The following is an 18,956-nucleotide window of genomic DNA, read 5'->3' as shown; positions in this document are numbered from 1 at the left end:
CTGGCAAGAGAACTGCCAGAGCTGTAAGAGGAAGAGGAGCCCCACAGGCCTTTGCTTGGTGCCTGGAAGTTCACTGGCACCCAGGGTGGGCACACTCAGCCACACCGGGAAGCAAAGTTGGCCAAGACTTAAATACTAATGATTACAATTTTATTAACATTAATCATGAGCATTTGATGTTTTTAAAAAAATGAACTCATGACTGTTCATGAAGGACATCCATTGTAAAACCAGAGGGGAAATCAATGGGGTGGGAGGTGAGGAAGGGTCCTTTGGGAAGGGCATGGGCAACCCCAGAACCTATGGAACTAAATCATAAAACAAAATAATATATTTTCTTTAAAAATAATAACACTGGAACATTTTCATAGAATCAATGTGGCTAGGATCACCACCCAAACTCCTTTTGCCCTAGCTGGTGTCTTTAGTGTTTGAGCTTTGTCACATTTTTTGCCTGAATTCCCAGAGAGTCTGAGATGAAGCCGAGATGATGCTTTGCAGAAAATATTTTACTGAAAGAGATAACGTATTCAAATATTAACTGGCTGTAGACAAAGGGAAGCAACACGGTGGAATCCGGGTTTGTCGACAGAGAAGAGGCGTTACTAAAGACTGCCCCCAAATATCCAGAATCCAGATTTTCGTGTTTCTCCACGGCTCAGCTTCTCATGGGTCACTTCAGTCCAAGGATTCTGGAAACCAAATGACATGGGATTGTTGTGGCTGTCGACCCAGTCTCCATATCTTCTCTCAGCCAAGGCATCCGGTGAGAACACAGCTCATTTTTCAGATTCCTCTGGAGGATTAAACAGTCTCTTTCTCATTGCATTGCCATGCTCCCTGCTTTTAATCCTCTTTTGCGTGTACTGGAAGGAAGAAAGGGGGAGAGAAGAGTCAGTAGACCACGTCACCATTACATCAGCTAAGTTAAATAATATCGCCTTTTCTTTCATGGCAGTTAAGACAGCAAACTCTGATCTTACCAGCTAGAACCCTAGTACCATTTCATCTCGTGGAGTGCAGCACCTGCATCCCAATAGGCAGACAAAGATTTATTGAATCAATGAATCAGTTTCTTCCCAAAATACCAATCCAATGACTATCTAAGATAGATGAGCGAGCCTCTGGGCTCTGGCTAGTACTTTCAGCGACAAGGGGCACGCTACCACAGCAGGCAGCCCGTCAGACTGTGGGACGACTCTTGTTCCTACATTCATGTTGAACCAAAAAGTGTTTCCCTGTACATCTCTTCTTGTCCAGTTTCCCAGGCAGAATGCTGATGGTCTCTGTCACTGTTCCACAGAGCACAGCTTGTCTTTCAATAGCTTATCTAAAAAAAAGGTTTTTATTTTAAAAAGCAGTTTTATGTCCCACATATTTAAAAAAAAATGACAATGAAATGCAGTGACACAGCCTCCAACATGGACTACATTGTGCTAGATCCCATAACCTGAGCACACTTACATTTCTATACATTTGTGAGAACAACCGGCTCTTACCAACCACATAACCCTCAGCTCCCAGGGAATTGCAGAGCCAGTTGAACTTCCCAGGACTGTTTTAGCAGAACAGACCTCAAGCCCAATGTTTCCTCAATCCTAGGTTTCTGTATCCAGCTGGTTCTAAAGGCAGTGTAGAGGTTTGCAGTCCGATACTCTGAGCTGGCCAGGGGACATAAATAATAAGGAATACAGAGCCCGGCACTCAGAAAAATCACTCCTATTTTCTCAACTGATAATAAATTAATCTATGCTTGCAACAGAGAAATTCAAATGTCTTTTTTAATGGACATATTTATATGCTGACAATATGGACACCAATACAGATTTTAAGGTGAATGAGTTTTCCCCTGGACAGAGTGGATAGGGGAAGTGGGGGAGAAACTAACACTATATTCAAATGGAGGATCCAGCATTGTGGCAAAGTGGGTAAAGCCCACCAGTGATGACTGTGTCCGTTATGGGTGGAGGTTCCAGTTTGAGCTGCTTCATTTTCAGTGCAGCCCCCTAATGTGCCTGGAAAAGCACTTGGGCTCCTGCACCCATGTGGGAGAACTGGAAAACTCCTGGCTCCTGGCTTCAGCCTGCCCCAGCCCCAGTCATTGAAGCCATTTGGGGAGTGACCCAGGGGATGGAAGATCTCTCTGTCTCTCTAACTCTACCTTTCAATTAAATCTTTAAAATACACGCTTTTCAAATAAAGAAATCTTTTTAGAGTTCAAATAAAAGCAGCCACTTGTATATGAGTATTTGGACATAACATCTTTCAGAAGACAGAGAAAGAGAAGCCACAGAAAGGAAAACTCAGTCGTAGGAAGCCGATGGGAACTGCTTTCCCTGTTCCTGAGACACAACTATGCAGAAATGTGAGTCTGAGCTTTTCCAATCGTCTCAGCCAGGAACTTCGGATAAGCAGCTGGGCTAAATAGTTTTCTAGGTCTCACCCCATAAATCTTTTGGAATGGGGATTTTCAAACTTGTTTCCCTTTCTCATCAAAACACAACTTCAAATTACAGATGAAGCATCAAGTTTCTTCAGCACAAGTCATTTTCTGTGTCTGTCATATATTAAATGTACTCGTAAGCTTCTTGGGAGGGGGAACCTGAAATGCTAGCCTGGAATGTGGAGAGATGCATGAGCTGAGAAGACCATTTGATTTTTTTCCCCAAGATTTATTTATTTCTATTGGAAAAACAGATTTATAGGGAGGAGATACAGAGAGGAAGTTCTTTCATCCAGTGGTTCACTCCCCAAAGGGCTGCAACAGCCAGTCTGAAGCCAGGAGCCAGAAGCTTCTTCTGCTTCTCCCACACAGCTGCAAGGACCCAAGACTTTAGGCCATCCTCTACTGCTTTCCCAGGCCACAAGCATGGAGCTGGATGGGAAATGGAGCAGCTGGGACAAAAGCTGGCATCCATCTGGGATCCTAGCACATGCAAGTTGAGGATTTAGGCACTGAGCCATTGTGCCAGACTCAGATCATTTTATTTCTAATTGCAATCGCCTATCCTGGAGTTGTTAAAGGTATGTCCTCTAAAGATAATACTTCATTGTCCAACAAAATGGACAACAGCAAAATTGAAATATAGTCTAGATTAAAAAATATGTGACGTCATCTCCAAAGGAAGCCAAAAAGTCCCTGAATTTAAAAAAGAAAGAAAAAAAGCTGATTATGAAGTCACTGACAAACTGCCATCAATGGAAGGTAAATTAACCAAAAACAAATAAACTAAGAGGAAAAGAAAGTATGTTGTAAAAAGGCACACTAGTGGCCAGTTCCACACAAAGAACAAAAGAAGGGCTACGGCTCAGGCAGGAGCTTGGGAAAGACGTGGCCAGATCCTTTTCCAAAAATAACAAGCTTCATGGAATGAAGGGTTCAGATGACAGGGGCAGGGCAAGGCGAGAGGAAAATATTAGAAGCAAGCATTTAAGAATGGAGGGGAAATAGTCGCTTATTTGAATCCATCTGAATCACAGGTCCAGAGGATTAGAGCATGGAAGAACAGAAAGGAAAACACTTAGAGATAACGAAGCAATAAAAAACTACACGGAGGGCCTGGAAAATGAGTCACGGAGAAAACACGCAAACTGTATGAAAACAAACTCAGACAAAATAAAAATATCTACAATACTGTACCAAACAGTCAATAGCTCAGCTTGGGAGCAGCTGCAGAGAAAGATTTCCTAGGAGGATCTAATCACAGAAACAATGGCAAAATTACTGAACTAGACAGGGAGAAAAATCTCAATGTAAGAAAAAAGCTATCTTATTTAGCCAAACGCATGTGGAAAACCAATAAACAAACAGCTCTGCCAAACAAAATAGTATGGGTTGTATTTTTTCCACAAGCTTAACATCCAAACAGGAATAGAGCCCTAGGTTTACTTTTTATACAAGCCAGCCTTCACATGTGAAGAGCAGATTTTTAAAGGCATATAATGCCTGTACACATTTAACAGAACTCCAAACAGCCCATCAAAGAGTAAAGGTAAGGCTCACACAGGGAAGGGATTCCAGGGCACAAAGGCAAGCCCCAAACTGGAGATACACGAAGCAAGGGGCGCTTCTGGGCAGCGTCAAACACCACATTACGCTTTTCAGAGACTAACAATAACAGCAAAAATTCAACAATACATGAAAAGAACGGTGGAAGAGAAATTTTTTGCGCATTATATATTTTAAGTATTTTTGTTGTTCTCTTTTGAGTCTACACATTTTTAAAGGTTTTGGACCTAAAATATCTAATGTAAAAAAAGAAAAAATGAAATTCTATTTTTTTACAAAGCCTTAACACACACTCTATTTGGTTAACAACACCTGGAAAAAGAACAAGGCCCGTGGCCGGTTCCAAGCCATGGCCTACAGCCAGGTCCAGGAGCTGACGGTCTCCCCAAACAATAAAACAGTAGCCCCACGACTGGCCCACAGCAGAACCACAGACACACTGCAGCTGCTACAGCAGGGACGACCTAAGCCTAGCCCCCTATTTCTATAAGGGAACTGACTCCTGGAGAGTTTGTCACCTGCCAATCACCTAATGACTTACACACGTTAAGTGGTGACCAGAGGTTCAACTTTCCAAACCTTAAAATTCACCCACATGAGCTACCATGACTATAACAGGGAAGCGTTTATGATTTGTGCACAAGGTCAAAGAACAGCAATGTTCTGCAACTGGCTTTGGAGGGAGAGTGGATGTAGATACAGACATGCAGTCAACAACATGTAACATTCAAAAATGTTCTGTTCTACTGTTCAACCATTTCCATCCTTCGAAGCTTGCTTACCTCATTCCTCAAGCATTTTCTCATCTCCCGGTCAAGAGTGTTGCAGTGACCAAAAAACTTCAGAATGTTGTGCTAAAAGGAAGAAAAGGTGCAAAATACGTCATCCCATCTTACGCCAAGGCCTCTGGCACACAGAGTTTAAGTACTTATGAAAATGAGTTTACTGTGGTACTTTGTTAATAAGCAAATAACAATTAAATCACATGTATAAAGCATACAAATAGTCTTAGCCTGGCCCTCCCTATTAATGAGGAATAATGCTCTACAGGTAGAAACAAAAATAAAGAAATAAAGACCTTTGCCTGGATAAAATGGAAGCTTTCAATCCATGAACGTGTCACAGAGACATGGAAAAAGAGAGCATGTTGAAATCACAGCCCATTTGCTATTTTATCCAGTTGAATCAAGCTGTGAAGTGGCCTCATTGACATGTAGAAAGACAAATTCACTTCACTGGCAAACACTTGATCCTGTAAAAAAGTTATTTAATGAGGCTCTTGGGAACCAGGGTCATTTTCTCATATGCCTCCATTCAAAACATGCTCAAAACAGAGCAGACACACAGCACTCCTGTTAGATGGTCTGTGCAGGCCACTAGTTTACCATACGGGAAAATCTGTGTCTGACGTTCAAGTTGGCTTTGGTGGAAAAGCAAAACCAAGTCTCCCAGTGGTTTCAAGAGCAATGATTATCATCATGGCAGAAAGAGTGAATGCCCTAAAGCAGGTTCAGTTGGAGCCAGAACATAATTTCAGCAGGAACATGACTTTTAAGGGAAATAGAACAGCAAGGTGATCTAAAAATGACAAATGCTGAACTCATAATAAACATAGTTTTCCTTTCATAATTATAGTTTTTGTGAAAACCAGAAAATACATAACCAGTAAACTATGTCTCCTGCTACTTCTTTTCCCACTTCACTGTCACTTTAAAGCATCTTTCAGGTTCACGTTAGACAAATGGACAGTTTTCCTGGCATGACAGATAAAGATCTCTTATTTGTAACCTAACTTTTTTTGCAGAAAATGAATATTCCCTATGTATTTTTCCTCAACTACTTCCTTTAAAACAAATAGAGACAACACAGTTTTCACTCCTTCTAATCAAGCAGAAATAACATAGATTAGGTTTTTAGGATGTGTGACGGTATTTCATGGTTTACCTTTATTCATACAAACCTCCATCCACACACCTAAACTAACTGCGCCATTATGTGAAACGCTAAACTCAGAATGCCCCAGTGAAATACACTGGGGCCAAAAACTCCTATGGGTCACACCTTTGCAATTCTCTTAAACACACAGTGCCTACTGTTTAGGAAATAAAACCAACTGTGCAACTGATCACTACATTCAAAGATCTGAGAACTCTTCCCATGGAGGACAATGTCCCAGGCACCAGGAAAGCAACACGCACAGAGCAGGCCTGGGCTTCGCTCTTACGGCAGTCAGAGGGCACACGAAGGAAGCAACTGCATGAAGCAGTGGCCGAGGAACAAGGACACTCCAACACTCTCCAACACCTTTCCACGGGATGCTCACAGTCAAAACGACCTTCACAAAAATTCAAAGACCTTAACTGTTGAGTTTAATTCACCCTCTAACATGAGTACAGTGAGCTTTCCCAGAGGCTACATGAAGTATAATATCACAACAGACTGCAAGGAGACAGCTGTGAGAGCACAGTGTGTTCTGTTTATTTGGACATAAAAGAGAACTACCAAGATGCAAATGCTATGTCATGTTTATTCAGTTTTTCCATTTCAAGGAATAAACTTTTATGAAAAATGCTGATGTTAATTAAAATGCATTAATTTTTAAAACTGCTCAGATTTCATTTATAATTTACCAAATATTGGTATCTGTCACCTACATAAACAAAAGTTCTTTGAATCCTGAGCAAAGCTTAAGGGAGTAAAGCAGTCCTGAAACCACAATGAGTGGCACAAACTGGGCTGGAGTAGAAAATGTATCATGCTTGGGGCTGTGGAGGAGAGTGACTGGGCTAAGATAAAGATGAGCCAGGAGAGAGGAAGTGGCCAATCCAGCTGAAGGAAATCTCAGGGAAGGAAGACACAAACAGTAAGAGGATATAATGAGAAATGTTCTAAGTTATGCACAGAAGACAGAAATAGTGTCCCTCAGTATAAACACAGAAGAGCACACAGGGCAGAGGGGAGGGACTTTGGGGGAGCAGCAAAGCCTAAGGGGCTCCAGCTTCTGGAAGACTCTGAAGCACCAGACAAGAAATTCAGATTTTTCTCTGGATGGATGCTGTGGCACAGCACGTTAGGCCAACATGTGGCTCGCCCAACTCCCACAGGGAATGACCTGGCATGCAGCCTGGCCTTTCTTTCTCTCCCAGCTTCCTGCCAATGCATCTGGCAGCCAGCAAATAATGGCCCAGGAACCAAACAGGGTTCCTTCCACGTTGGCAGGAGACCCACATGGAGTTACTGACTTCTGGCCTCTGCCTGGCAGTTAGCGACTGCAGGGGCTTGGGAAGTGAACCAGTGGATAGAAGATACAACTCTATCACTCTGCTTTTCAAATAAGTAAATTTTTAGATTTTTTTTTCTCCCTATAGGCCAAAGAAGGTCATTTAAGAGGACCAGTGATTGATGAAACTTGTTTTTCAAAGATGACTCTAGATGCAGTGTGCACAGTGAATCTGGGCAAAGGAGAAGTGGTCAAGAGACCAGATGGAAGTCATGGACAGGTGATGCCAGTCAGGTACTGTTGGCCAGGACCACACGGGGCACTGGCAATGGAGTGATAAGCTGAGAGAGGCCGGCCTCTGGTGAATGCTCACATGCGACAGGAATTAAAGATGACATTAGTCTCTAGCTTGGACAAGTACATTTCATTCATTAAGACAAGAGATTTTTTGTTTGTCTGTTTTATTTTTTATTGGAAAGTCAGATTTAGACAGAGGAGAGAAGACCTTCTGTCTACTGGTTCACTCCCCAAATAGCTGCAACAGCTGGAGTTGAGCTGAACCAAAGCCAGGAGCCCAGAGCCTCTCCCAGGTCTCCCACGTGGGTGCAGGGTCCCAAGGCTCTGGGCCATCCTCGACTACTCTCCCAGGCCACAAGTAGGGAGCTGGATGGGAAGTGAAACAGCTAGGACACGAACTGGTGCCCATGTGGGATCCCGTTACGTGCAAGGCAAGAAGGTTAGCCACTAAGCCAATGTGCTGGGCTCAGGTTGGACGCAATTTAGGAGTGGGCACCTCTGTCTTGTTCTGCATCTTGAAAGAAAAGTTTTCAGCTTTTCCCGTTGAGCATGGTGTTAGATACAGATTTGTCTCTGTTGGGAGGGTCTTTGCTGCTGATTGACTTGTGCTTGTTTCAACATGGAATTATTGTGTTATTGTATATTACACTATTTTATGGTAAGTCTTCAAAATTAGAGTGTATTTTGTACTTAGTAATTCTCAATTCAGACTGGCCACATTTCACATACTCAGTAGACACCTGTTGCTAGTGGTTGACACATTGCACAGTTTGGTAGTTCAATATATTGGAAGCCTAGGAATCCTGACATCTGTCATGAAGACAAGCCTTTGGGAACAGGCTCATTAAATCTTTTACAGTGTATAGCACATGGCCCTGTGCTATGGCCTAGAAGTTAAAGTCCTAGCTTTGAATGCGCCAGGATCCCATATGGGCACCAGTTCGTATCCCGGCAGCCCTACTTCCCATCCAGCTCCCTGCTTGTTGTTGGGGAAAACAGTCGAGGACGGCCCAAAGCCTTGGGACCCTACACCTGCCTGGGAGACCTGGAAGAGGCTCCTGGCTTCGGATTGGTGCAGCTCCAGCCGTTGCAGTCACTTGGGGATTGAATCGTCAGATGGAAGGTATTTATCTCTGTTTCTCCTCCTCTCTCTCTCTCTCTCTCTCTCTCTCTCTCTCTATATATATATATATATATATATATATATATATATATATATATATCTGACTTTGCAATAAAAAATAAATATTTTTAAAAAACAATGTATAACATACAAAACACCAAAAGAAATCTGAGCTTCTTTGCATTAAAACAAAAAATAAACAGGTCAAACCCTAAGATACTTCATTTGTTTAACCCAGAAAGAGGTTTCTTAAAAAAGCAAAGGGTGGGCATTTGGCCTAACAGTTAAGACTTGCATTCCATATCATGGGGCCTGGATTTGATACCTGCTGAATACAGGGTTCCAGCTTCCAGCTGTTACAGACCCTGGGGCAGCAGTGATGGTTCACGTGGCTGGGGTCCTGTGTAGGGCCTGCAATGAGCTCCTCTCCAGGCTTCAGCCTGAGCTGCAAGCATCTGGGAAGCCAGCAGATGCGACCCTGTTCTCTCTCTAACCATCTCTCTCGGTTAGACAGACAGACTGAATTTACTTGTTGAAAAGTTGAGATAAACAGACTTAGAACTCAAAAATCTGAACCAGAGATATGGAGATCTGAATTACTGAAACCACCATAGGAGGGAACACATTTTTTCCAGGAACTGGAGCCTAAGAAACAGGCTTAGGAGGCAAATGAGTGGCCAAGAAAACCAGGAAAGAGAAAGTTACAGCAGAAGCCTGTGGAAGTCTATTTGGAGATAGAAATCAAAAGCTGTCTGGGAGAAAAGGGAAACGACTGGGAGTGCCCAGCAAACTTACCAATCGTGCAGTCACAGTGACGCCAACATTTATGAAAAGCTGAGAGGCTGGGTGGGTGGGGAGAGAGAACAGACTTCCCATCTGCTGGTTCACTGTCAAATATCGTCAACAGCTGGAGATTAAGCAGCCCAAAGCCGGGGCAGCAGGGTCCCCTGCCACCTCCCAGGGAGCCAGAAACAGGAGCAGAGCGGGGACCTGAACCCAGGCACTTCAATGTGTGATGCTGGCATCTCAACCGGCATCTCCACTGCTATGCCACACGCCCATCCCCACCAGCCATTCCAGGGCCACACTGATAGGGGCCAAATGGAAAAGAGGAGAAAGCAAGTATTCCTTCAGTAGTTTGCTCTGAAAGAGACCCAAACAAGGCTGGGCTCATGGGAAGGGATTTTAGGGATTCATTTTCTCAGCAGAGAAGAGATGCGGACATTTAACAATGTTATCAGTAGGAGAAAAACAAGGGAAAAATATGAAGATAGAAAAAACACTGGAAAAACTCAACTGTGAATGAGTTTATCTCTGGGAGACAGAATAAAAGGTATTTTTTGTTTGCATTATTCTTGCCCAGGATTTTACATCATCTACAATGCTGAGCATTAATTTATAAACCAGAACACATATATAAGAACTTTGAACAGCTTTGAGAAAACAGCCATTCTAAGTCCTATATTTTAATCTTCTTTAAGCAGAGTATCTTTACATTTTAGGAGTACAGGTCAGTCAGCATGCAGAATGTTCATCTGGGTTGGTGTGGTTTCGTCATTTCTGGCAGTCTGACTTGTACACCCACCATGTCGCCTCAGTGTATCAGATCAGGAGCGGACATGGTGATCTGCTGTTTGTGCTGCGATGACTGGCTGGGTTAGGAGCCACTGCCAAGACCCTCCACTGCACAGGTATTACTTCTCCCTCTGTAATTGTTATGCAACTGAGAGCATAAAACTATCCTATTATTCCTTAAAAGTTTCATTCATGAGTAGCAAGATACACTAGTGATTCTTGAATTAATATCATAGTGATTATACATAATAGTGAATGGTGTTCTAATTCTTGTATTCCTTTTATATGTATTAATTGGCATTTATTGTAAAGAAAAATCTCCTCAGTCCGACACAATGGCTCAGTGGCTAAATCCTCACCTTCAACATGCTAGGATCCCACGTGGATGCTGGTTCATATCCTGGCTGCTCTATTTCCCATCCAGCTCCCTGCCTGTGGCCTGGGAAAGCAACTGAGGACAGCCCAGAGCCTTGGGACCCTACACCCGTGTGAGAGAACCGGAGGAAGCTTAGGGCTCCTGGCTTCAGACTGGCTCAGCTCTGGCTGTTGCAGCTGTTTGGAGAGTGAACCAGCAAACTTTCTTTCTGCATCTCCTTCTCAGTGTAAATATTTCCAATAAAAATAAGTAGATCTTAAAGAAAAAAATCTCCCATTTCATCCACTTATGTGTTTATATGAGTTTGAACTCAGAGACTTTGGTTCCATTGATGTTATCTTCACGCCTTCGAAGCTCGGACCTGTTCTGGGCCGGCAGGAATCAGTCCCTTCCAGCCAGTCCCTGTCTTACTGAGACTCCCTATCATTAAATGATGTCTTATGTTCTGCTTCAAGATGCTGCAGGTCTGTATTCTTTCTCGCTCTAGTCCTATGTTCTACTCTTTCTCCAAGGATCCCTGCTTATATTCACTGGAGAAAAATCAAAGTGTGGGGAATAGGGTTGCCCATTACTACTGGAGAAAGCAGACACACACAAATACATACATATTCAACAAGTTTGTGGAAAATGGAATTAAGCTTACTCTGGTGCAACGTTTTTTAAATTCACAGGTTTTTCAATGTTTTTCCCAAGAACTTTTTGAACACATACATACTCTATTGAACACATTCTATACCTTATATTAAAAACCATCATTTCTCAAAGACACCGTCAATTCTAATGCCAGAGGAATTAACCTCGTCTTTCCTCTTCCATATTTTTACTAGTGAGAAGCCTTCATCATCTATAACACATACTTATTTGCTCAACTGTGTAATGCTCAACAGAAGGAAAGGCAAAACTGCTAACCCACACTGTTACAAACTCAAATTCCAACAGCTCTTTTTGTCTTTGGCCTATGTGAATTACTGGAGCTAGTTCATTCTTTCCATTACTGTGATTAGATAACTCATTGGACATGGTTATGTTAATTTAGTTTAGTTTGTATTCCATCTCTGAATTTTCTTCCCATCATTTTCTCGGACATGGGACACATGAACAGTGTTCAAACCGGAAGCACTACACAGATGTAATGGAGAAGTGCCACTACCCCAGCTCCCATTCTTGGCCCAGAGGTTAATGTGGCTCATTCATTTTTTATCTTGTTTCTTTTTGTACAAACAGACACAAGTAGGTTTTGCTTATCTCTTCTTATTCTTTTACAGAGATGCTAGAGTATAATAAATACTCTTTTGCATTTTGATTATTTTCACTAACTGTACCCTGAAAGTCATTCTGTCAGATCATAGAAACTCTCTACTTTCAGAGCATGCCCCACATCCGCGACTTGGGGTGGGAAACTGGGTGGGGCTTCTCCCTCAATATCCCCCTTTACCTCAGATACATGAAGGAAACAATATGGAAATAATAGTCTTATCCACTTCCCTATAGCCCTTGAACCTTTTTACCGTAATTAACTATGTAAAGATTGTCAAAAATATAATTTAAAAAATAAATTAATTAATTGAAAAAAGAAACTCTCTACTTTAAACAGCTGTACAAATGAGCCAACCAAAACTTTCAATGGCCTTACTGGAGCAATTTAAGCAACAAAGTGTTGGATTATAACCCATAGTACAAAACAAAAATTCATGAGACCATAATGATACAACTAAATAAAAGAGGAAGACATACATCTCCACAGAACTATCTGGGTAACTTTAAAACAGAAAACCTGATAAATACACCCCCATCAAGATGACCAAGGCCACATCCAACACTGATAAATCATGTTGACAGTGTACAGCCTTGATATGAGGTACTGGATATGGTGTTTTACTGCTATGATCTTCCCTCCAAAACACAGTACAAGAAAACCTAGACAAATTCAGAGAAGGGGCAGTCTACAAATACCTGAGCCATAAGGTCCTAAACTACCAGAGTCAACAAAAACAAAGACAAAAGTTGAGCCCTGTATCCAGGAGCTTTCTGCTGAGGCAATGCACAATCCACAGGGCAGGGAAGGGAACTCAAGAGATCAGGGATCTCACTGAGTTTTAAGTATCTAAGAGGATCCTGGACAATGAAGTGTAATATAGTAACCAGGACAGAATCCTGTAACAGAGGTGGGACCTTAAGGAAACACCTAAGCTGAATACAGCATGAACTTTAGCTAGTTAGTTATGACAATGTGTTAATATTGGTTCATTAGGTACAATCAATGTTTACTGATGTCGGTGTTAATAATAGGGGACAGGAGTGTGGGGTATGCAGGAAGTGTACTATCATCACAATCTACACACCTAAAACTGTTCTTAATAAAATGAAGTCTACTTAAAAATACGCTACCTTGTGTGGACGTGCCCTAGGTTACTTAGCACTTCGTGCTGGGAAAGGCTGCTTCCAACATTTAACATTTGCAAACAAAGCTACAATTAGTTAATAACTTTGTGCAGATGTATTTTCAAACTGCTGGGAGTTACGTTAAGCCAAATTCCAAGAAGTGAGATTATGGAGGCACAGACAAACTCCTCTGTGAAGGCTGTGCCAGCATGCCGCTCCACCATCAATGTCCAAGCTGCAAGCGTCTCCCATGGCTTAGCCGGTGGAATCCACTTCATCCTGTTTACGCTCATTAATCTGAGGATAAGGAATGGTATTTACTTTGTGTGTGAATGAGACTGAACATCTTCTCATAGGCACGAAGGCCATCTTTTCTTTGTAAATTGTCACTCGGGCTCCCTCTTCCCTGATTTTTGACCTCTTCTACCCCTCAGTTCTTAAAGGTTCTAGCTCATTATCTAGACAGCTATTTTCCCAAACCCTGTTACATATTACTGCCACTGTCTGCCACTTCAAAGGCTGGCCTCTGCATTTTTCTTTTTCTGCAATCAAACATCACTTTTGTGTTCTCACTAGGTTGTTTTTCCCTACACTTAGCCTATATAGAAATTCACTCATGTTTTCTTAGCATTTAGATGTCTGACCCATTAGCAACTGATTAAGTTGATTCTTATCCATGGTATAAGGTATAGACACCATTTTAACATTTTCTTTTTTTTTTTTTTTTCATTTTAACATTTTCAAGTAGCTATTTAATTATTCTTTTTTTTCCCCTTAAGATTTAATTTTCACTTTCATTGGAAAGCCAGATATACAGATAGGAGGAAAAACAGAGAGGAAAATCTTCTGTCTGATGATTCCCTCCCCAAGCAGCCACAACGACCAGAGCTGAGCCGATCCAAAGCCAAGGTCCAGGAGCTTCTTCCGGGTCTCCCATGTGGGTGCAGGGTCCCCAGGCCTTCGGCCATCCTCTACTGCCTTCCCAGGCCACAAGCAGGCAGCTGGATGGGAAGCAGGGCTCCCAGGACATGAACCGGTGCCCACATGGGATCCAGGCACGTGCAAGGGGAGGACTTTGGCTACTAGGCTACCGTGCCAGGCCTATATTTAGTTATCCTACTGTCATTTATTTTAAAATCGACCTTCACATCTTCTGCTTCAGACCAGGTAGGAGTAACTATAAAGAATCAGCCCCCTCTCCACAACCCACACACACTCCAATTAAGAACGTTGGACAGAATACTTGAAGGAACTATTTTCAGATGATGGGATAACACACTGTGTCAGATTATGATACCTAAGTGAAAGAAACAAAGCAGCTTCCTACAGAAGCGATTTCCAAACCACAGAGCAGGGAACAGAACTCCAGAAAAGAACAGTGTTAACACTCATCAGGGTTAACAGAAATTTGTGGACAGAGACGCAAAGCAAGACAATCAGGGCTGGTGATGTAGCACAGCCGAATGCACTGCCATTTGCAACACTGACATCCCAGACGGGTGCCAGTTTGAGTTTTGGCTGTTGTATTTCCAACACAGCTCCCTGCTAATGTGTCAAGCAAGCAGCAGACATTGTAAGCCAAGAGCTTAGGCCCTGCACCCATGTGGGAGACCTGGATGAATTTCCAGCTCCTGGTTTTGGCCTGGCCCAGACTCTGCCCTGGCCGCCATCCTGGGAGAAAACCCGTAGGCAGAAGACCTCTCTCTCTTGCTGCCTCTTCCTCTAACTCTGCCTTAAAGAAACAAACAAACAAAAAAAACCCAAAACCTTTAAAAGAAAAATGTACATGGAGCTGCTTTGAATCATTAAGTATTCACCTGCACAGGTGTCAAATCAAACTTCAAAAAGTCAAGCAATTTACAAAGAAGAACTACAGTAGTTATAACCTGAAAGAATTCAAATATGGTTGAAAGTGAAAGGAGTTGTTAGAAGGAAAAATCTGAATACTCAAGTCAGAGAACCTAGAAGAATCACACTTCAGAAACTAGGCTACACTGACTCTAGGAAGTCTTACTAAAAAGTAACAATGTTAGACAAAAGCAGTAGTGTTAACAACAGACGTTAACAACAGACGTATATAATCTGATGGGACAGACTGGAGAGTCTAGAGACATGGCCACCCACATGCAGTGGGTGGATTTTTGACAAAAGAACCAAGGTAAGTCAGTGAGGGAAGGGTAGGCCTTTAACCAAATGGGTTAAAACAACTAGACACCCACAGGCAAGGAATGTGAATCTCAATTCATCCCACTCACATACCCAGAAATTAACCTGAGATAACCCAAAGACCTACATATGAAAGCTAAAACATATACTGGTGGAAAACACCAAAGAAAATCTTTGTGAACAGGTAACATATAAACCTAAAAGGGAAATAAAAGGAATCTCATCAAATTTATCAGCTACTCTTTGAAACTAAAAAAGGAAACACAAACCAAGAGAAAATAGTCACAATACAATTACCAAAGAATATGTGTACCAAACAATAAAAACAAATTCCCATTACTCAATCATACCACAAACAAGCCAATTCGTAAACACAGAAAGACTCCAGCCATTAAGCATGAGAGAGATGTTCAAAATCATTAGTAACCAGGGAAATAAATGCAAAACAAGAAATGAGATAGCACTTCCAATGCAAACCCACAGAATAATTAACATTTAAGAGATTCGATATTAACAACTGGTGAGGATGGGAAGCCGGTAGGAAGTACAATAAATAGTACAGGACAGAACACAGTTGGGCAGTTCCTTCGGAAGCTCAACATCTGCCTACCCTACGACCTAGACATTTCATTCCTAGAGAACTAGAAAGATGTCCACACAAAGACTTGCACATAAATGTCTGCGGCAGCTGTATTCAAAGGCGCCCCACTGCAGTCACCTTAGTGCGCGTCAACAGGCAGAGAAGTGGGGCTAGAGCATACGAACAGAAGACCAATGAGATGAAAACATGCTCGTGACATGTATGCAGCAAAACACAAGAATGCACAACGCCCGGCACACGTGTAACGAATTCTAGAACAGCAAAGCTCATCTACATCAACAAAATGCAAAAATGCATCCTTCTGCATTCACAAACAGTAGTCCAGCGGTCACCAGAACCAAGAGGGGAAGGCTGGGAGCAGAAGGCCAAGGCGCACTAAGAACCGTTTGAAGAGAAATGTATTAAAGCTTAACTGTGAAAAGCTCATCAAAGCACACACTACAGAGAGCTGCATTTTATTAAATGTAAACTATACTTCATTAACTACTTTTCACAAGTTCCAGTGATGTGAGAATTCATCTTTATGATGAGAAATCCTTTTGAAAGGGAAAAAACAATGTTTCATTTTATTCCAATTCAGAAAGTCATAGATCAGAAAGCAATATACAAACACATACAAACAACAAAGATCACTCAAAAGCAAAGATTGAGAAATGCTGACCTTTAATGTAACAGGAAATAAATATGGAAAGACAATATCCTTATATCTAGTGATATGAAAAACAGAATACACTTCTGACCATATACAGAACTGAAAAATGCAAATAATCAGCTGCTATTCTCTGAAAAATAAACTGGCTTTTTACTTGAAAATATTTGAAGTTGTGTTTTATTCACACATTCAATCAGAACGGGCATGTGGGAACAATGCTCAATTTTTAACCTAACTATACGGAGACACAATTGATCCGAAGTATACAAGGGGGCTTCAAAAAGTTTGTGGAAAATGAAACTAAAAGGTAAGTTTATTTTTGGTGCCAATAAAATTTGAAACATATGCATGGATTTCACGAGATATGCATTTCCATGAACTTTTTGAAGACCTCCACATGTATTAATTTCACAATTTTTTTATACCAAAATAAAATCTTTTAATTTCATTTTCCATGAACTTCTTACAGTACCACATATGTCATCAATAATCTTCTTTGAACTAGTAAGAGTATCTGACTCACAGAATGTAAGCATCATTTACTACCTTACTTTTAGTCTTTAAATTTTATCCATTTAAATGATATTTATATATCTTGATAGTGCCATAGTTCATGAATACCACGAGGAAAATAATGTAGCATGCAAGGTTAACAAAGAAATAACAGCACAAATGCTGCTAACAACAATGTGTCATGCACCACACACACACAAAAAAGCCAAATATTCAACTTCTATAAAAATACCAGCTTGGGGCCCGGCGGCGTGGCCTAGCGGCTGAAGTCCTCGCCTTGAAAGCCCTGGGATCCCATATGGGCGCCGGTTCTAATCCCGGCAGCTCCAGTTCCCATCCAGCTCCCTGCTTGTGGCCTGGGAAAGCAGTCGAGGACGGCCCAATGCATTGGGACACTGCACCCGCGTGGGAGACCTGGAAGAAGTTCCAGGTTCCCGGCATCAGATCGGTGTGCATCGGCCCGTTGCGGCTCACTTGGGGAGTGAATCATCGGACAGAAGATCTTCCTCTCTGTCTCTCCTCCTCTCTGTATATCTGACTTTGTAATAAAATAAATTTTTAAAAAAAATACCAGCTTGATTTAATGCATTTCAACTATGAGCTCCTTTTCTATTTTAACCATGGAATTTTATTTCTATTACATGAACAAATAAACCCACCAGATCAGGCCAATCATAAATTAAATTAGCTAATGTCTAACTGCAGAAATCGTTTCAATCACCAATAAATACAAAACGGCAGCAAGGAGCAAGCTTAGAATCAGTCGCATTGCTTAGGAGTCAGAGCTGAACGTAACGGCTCTCGGCACCCTAGGGTTAGGAAAGAGAGAACAACCTATCACAAGAACGTGTGTTCCAATGATTACACATCATTTCTCAAGTCCCCTAACTAGGATTCTTGATTTTTAATAATTATAAACACTGACTTCTGGAAAACCACACACACATATCAGCTGCGACCCTTTGCTAAGCTCAGCCCCATTCCTGAGAAGTCACCACTCCCTTCCTTTAACACACCAGTGTGTTGTCCGATCACCTTTCTGCACTCTTACATTTTTGTGACATTCCTTAAGCAAGTTAATCAAGACGTTGCATTCTTCAGTGTGCAGGTGTGGAGACAAATCAGGATGCATCTTGAGGCGAAGTCGCTGGATCTCAGCAGCGCAGCCTGAGAAAACAAGCAATGCAACCGCTAAGTCCAAGTGTCGCGCAGCATGGTGTATCAGGCAGATATTTACACCACCTGAAAGTATGAGAATTCAACCTTAGCCATTAGCCACCATGTGACTTCAGGCAAATTATTAAACTGGAACTTCTGGCTGCTCATTCAAGGATTGAGCATACTCAGCACATCGGTAGTGATTGGACAGCCTCCAGTTCAGACACGAGCCAGCCCTGGGAGTGTGAGCTCAGCCAGAGACAGACTGCCTGTGTTAGCAAGCCGGACTTCAAAAACGCTTTCCCTCAGACACTCAGTACAAGTCATTTTGTTCAGATGGAATTTTATTAGTTAAACAAATTGGATTACTAATTCTTTTAAAATGTATGAGGCAAGTTCAAAAAAACTCAAAGAAAGGGAATTAAAAGTATGAGTTTCTTTTGCTGGAAAAATTGCTTCAATAATACATGGAAAATGTGTGTCATAACAGCTATGTACAGATTCTTAAAGAACTGCATCTAAACAAACTCATACCTCTATTCTGAGGACTCATGTTTCAGAGTTCTGAAGGGCCATTAGTCAGGCTCCTATTAGTGTGAATTAGTGCAATTCGAAGATCTGTTTGAGAAAATCTAACTAAAAAATGAAGTGAAATAAGAACATGTAAAAACCTTCTTTTGCCAAGTGTACCACATATATCGATCAAACTGTCACAGTGAGAACAGGAGGCTGAAATCTCTGAAGTCATTAACAAAGGAGAAAATCAACAGTCAAGGTCAAAGGAAAAACATTTTAAGCAGTGCTAGACAAAAAAAATTTTTTTTACTTATTCTAACTCCAACAACATTATCAAAGAATTAATTAACTGCCTTGCAGTTAATTCA

At 41.6% G+C, this 18,956-nt stretch overlaps 1 protein-coding gene across 1 annotated transcript in view; it reads right to left on the bottom strand.

Annotated features, from left to right (window-relative positions):
• Window positions 1–488: 488 nt before the first annotated feature.
• CMC2 (C-X9-C motif containing 2) overlaps window positions 489–18,956 on the bottom strand; it is a 331,627-nt gene continuing 313,159 nt past the window's right edge. Inside the window, exons 3-5 of the mRNA XM_004584048.4 lie at window positions 17,966–18,081; window positions 4,792–4,863; window positions 489–866 (exon numbers count right to left, since the gene is read on the bottom strand). Of these exons, the coding sequence (XP_004584105.1) occupies window positions 780–866; window positions 4,792–4,863; window positions 17,966–18,046 (240 nt within the window). The 5' untranslated portion in view covers window positions 18,047–18,081 and the 3' untranslated portion in view covers window positions 489–779. The remainder of the gene's footprint in view (window positions 867–4,791; window positions 4,864–17,965; window positions 18,082–18,956) is intronic.

This window comes from Ochotona princeps, chromosome 16, assembly GCF_030435755.1.
Source record: "Ochotona princeps isolate mOchPri1 chromosome 16, mOchPri1.hap1, whole genome shotgun sequence".
NCBI classification, from domain to species: domain Eukaryota; kingdom Metazoa; phylum Chordata; class Mammalia; order Lagomorpha; family Ochotonidae; genus Ochotona; species Ochotona princeps.
This window is presented reverse-complemented; position numbering and strand designations above follow the sequence as displayed.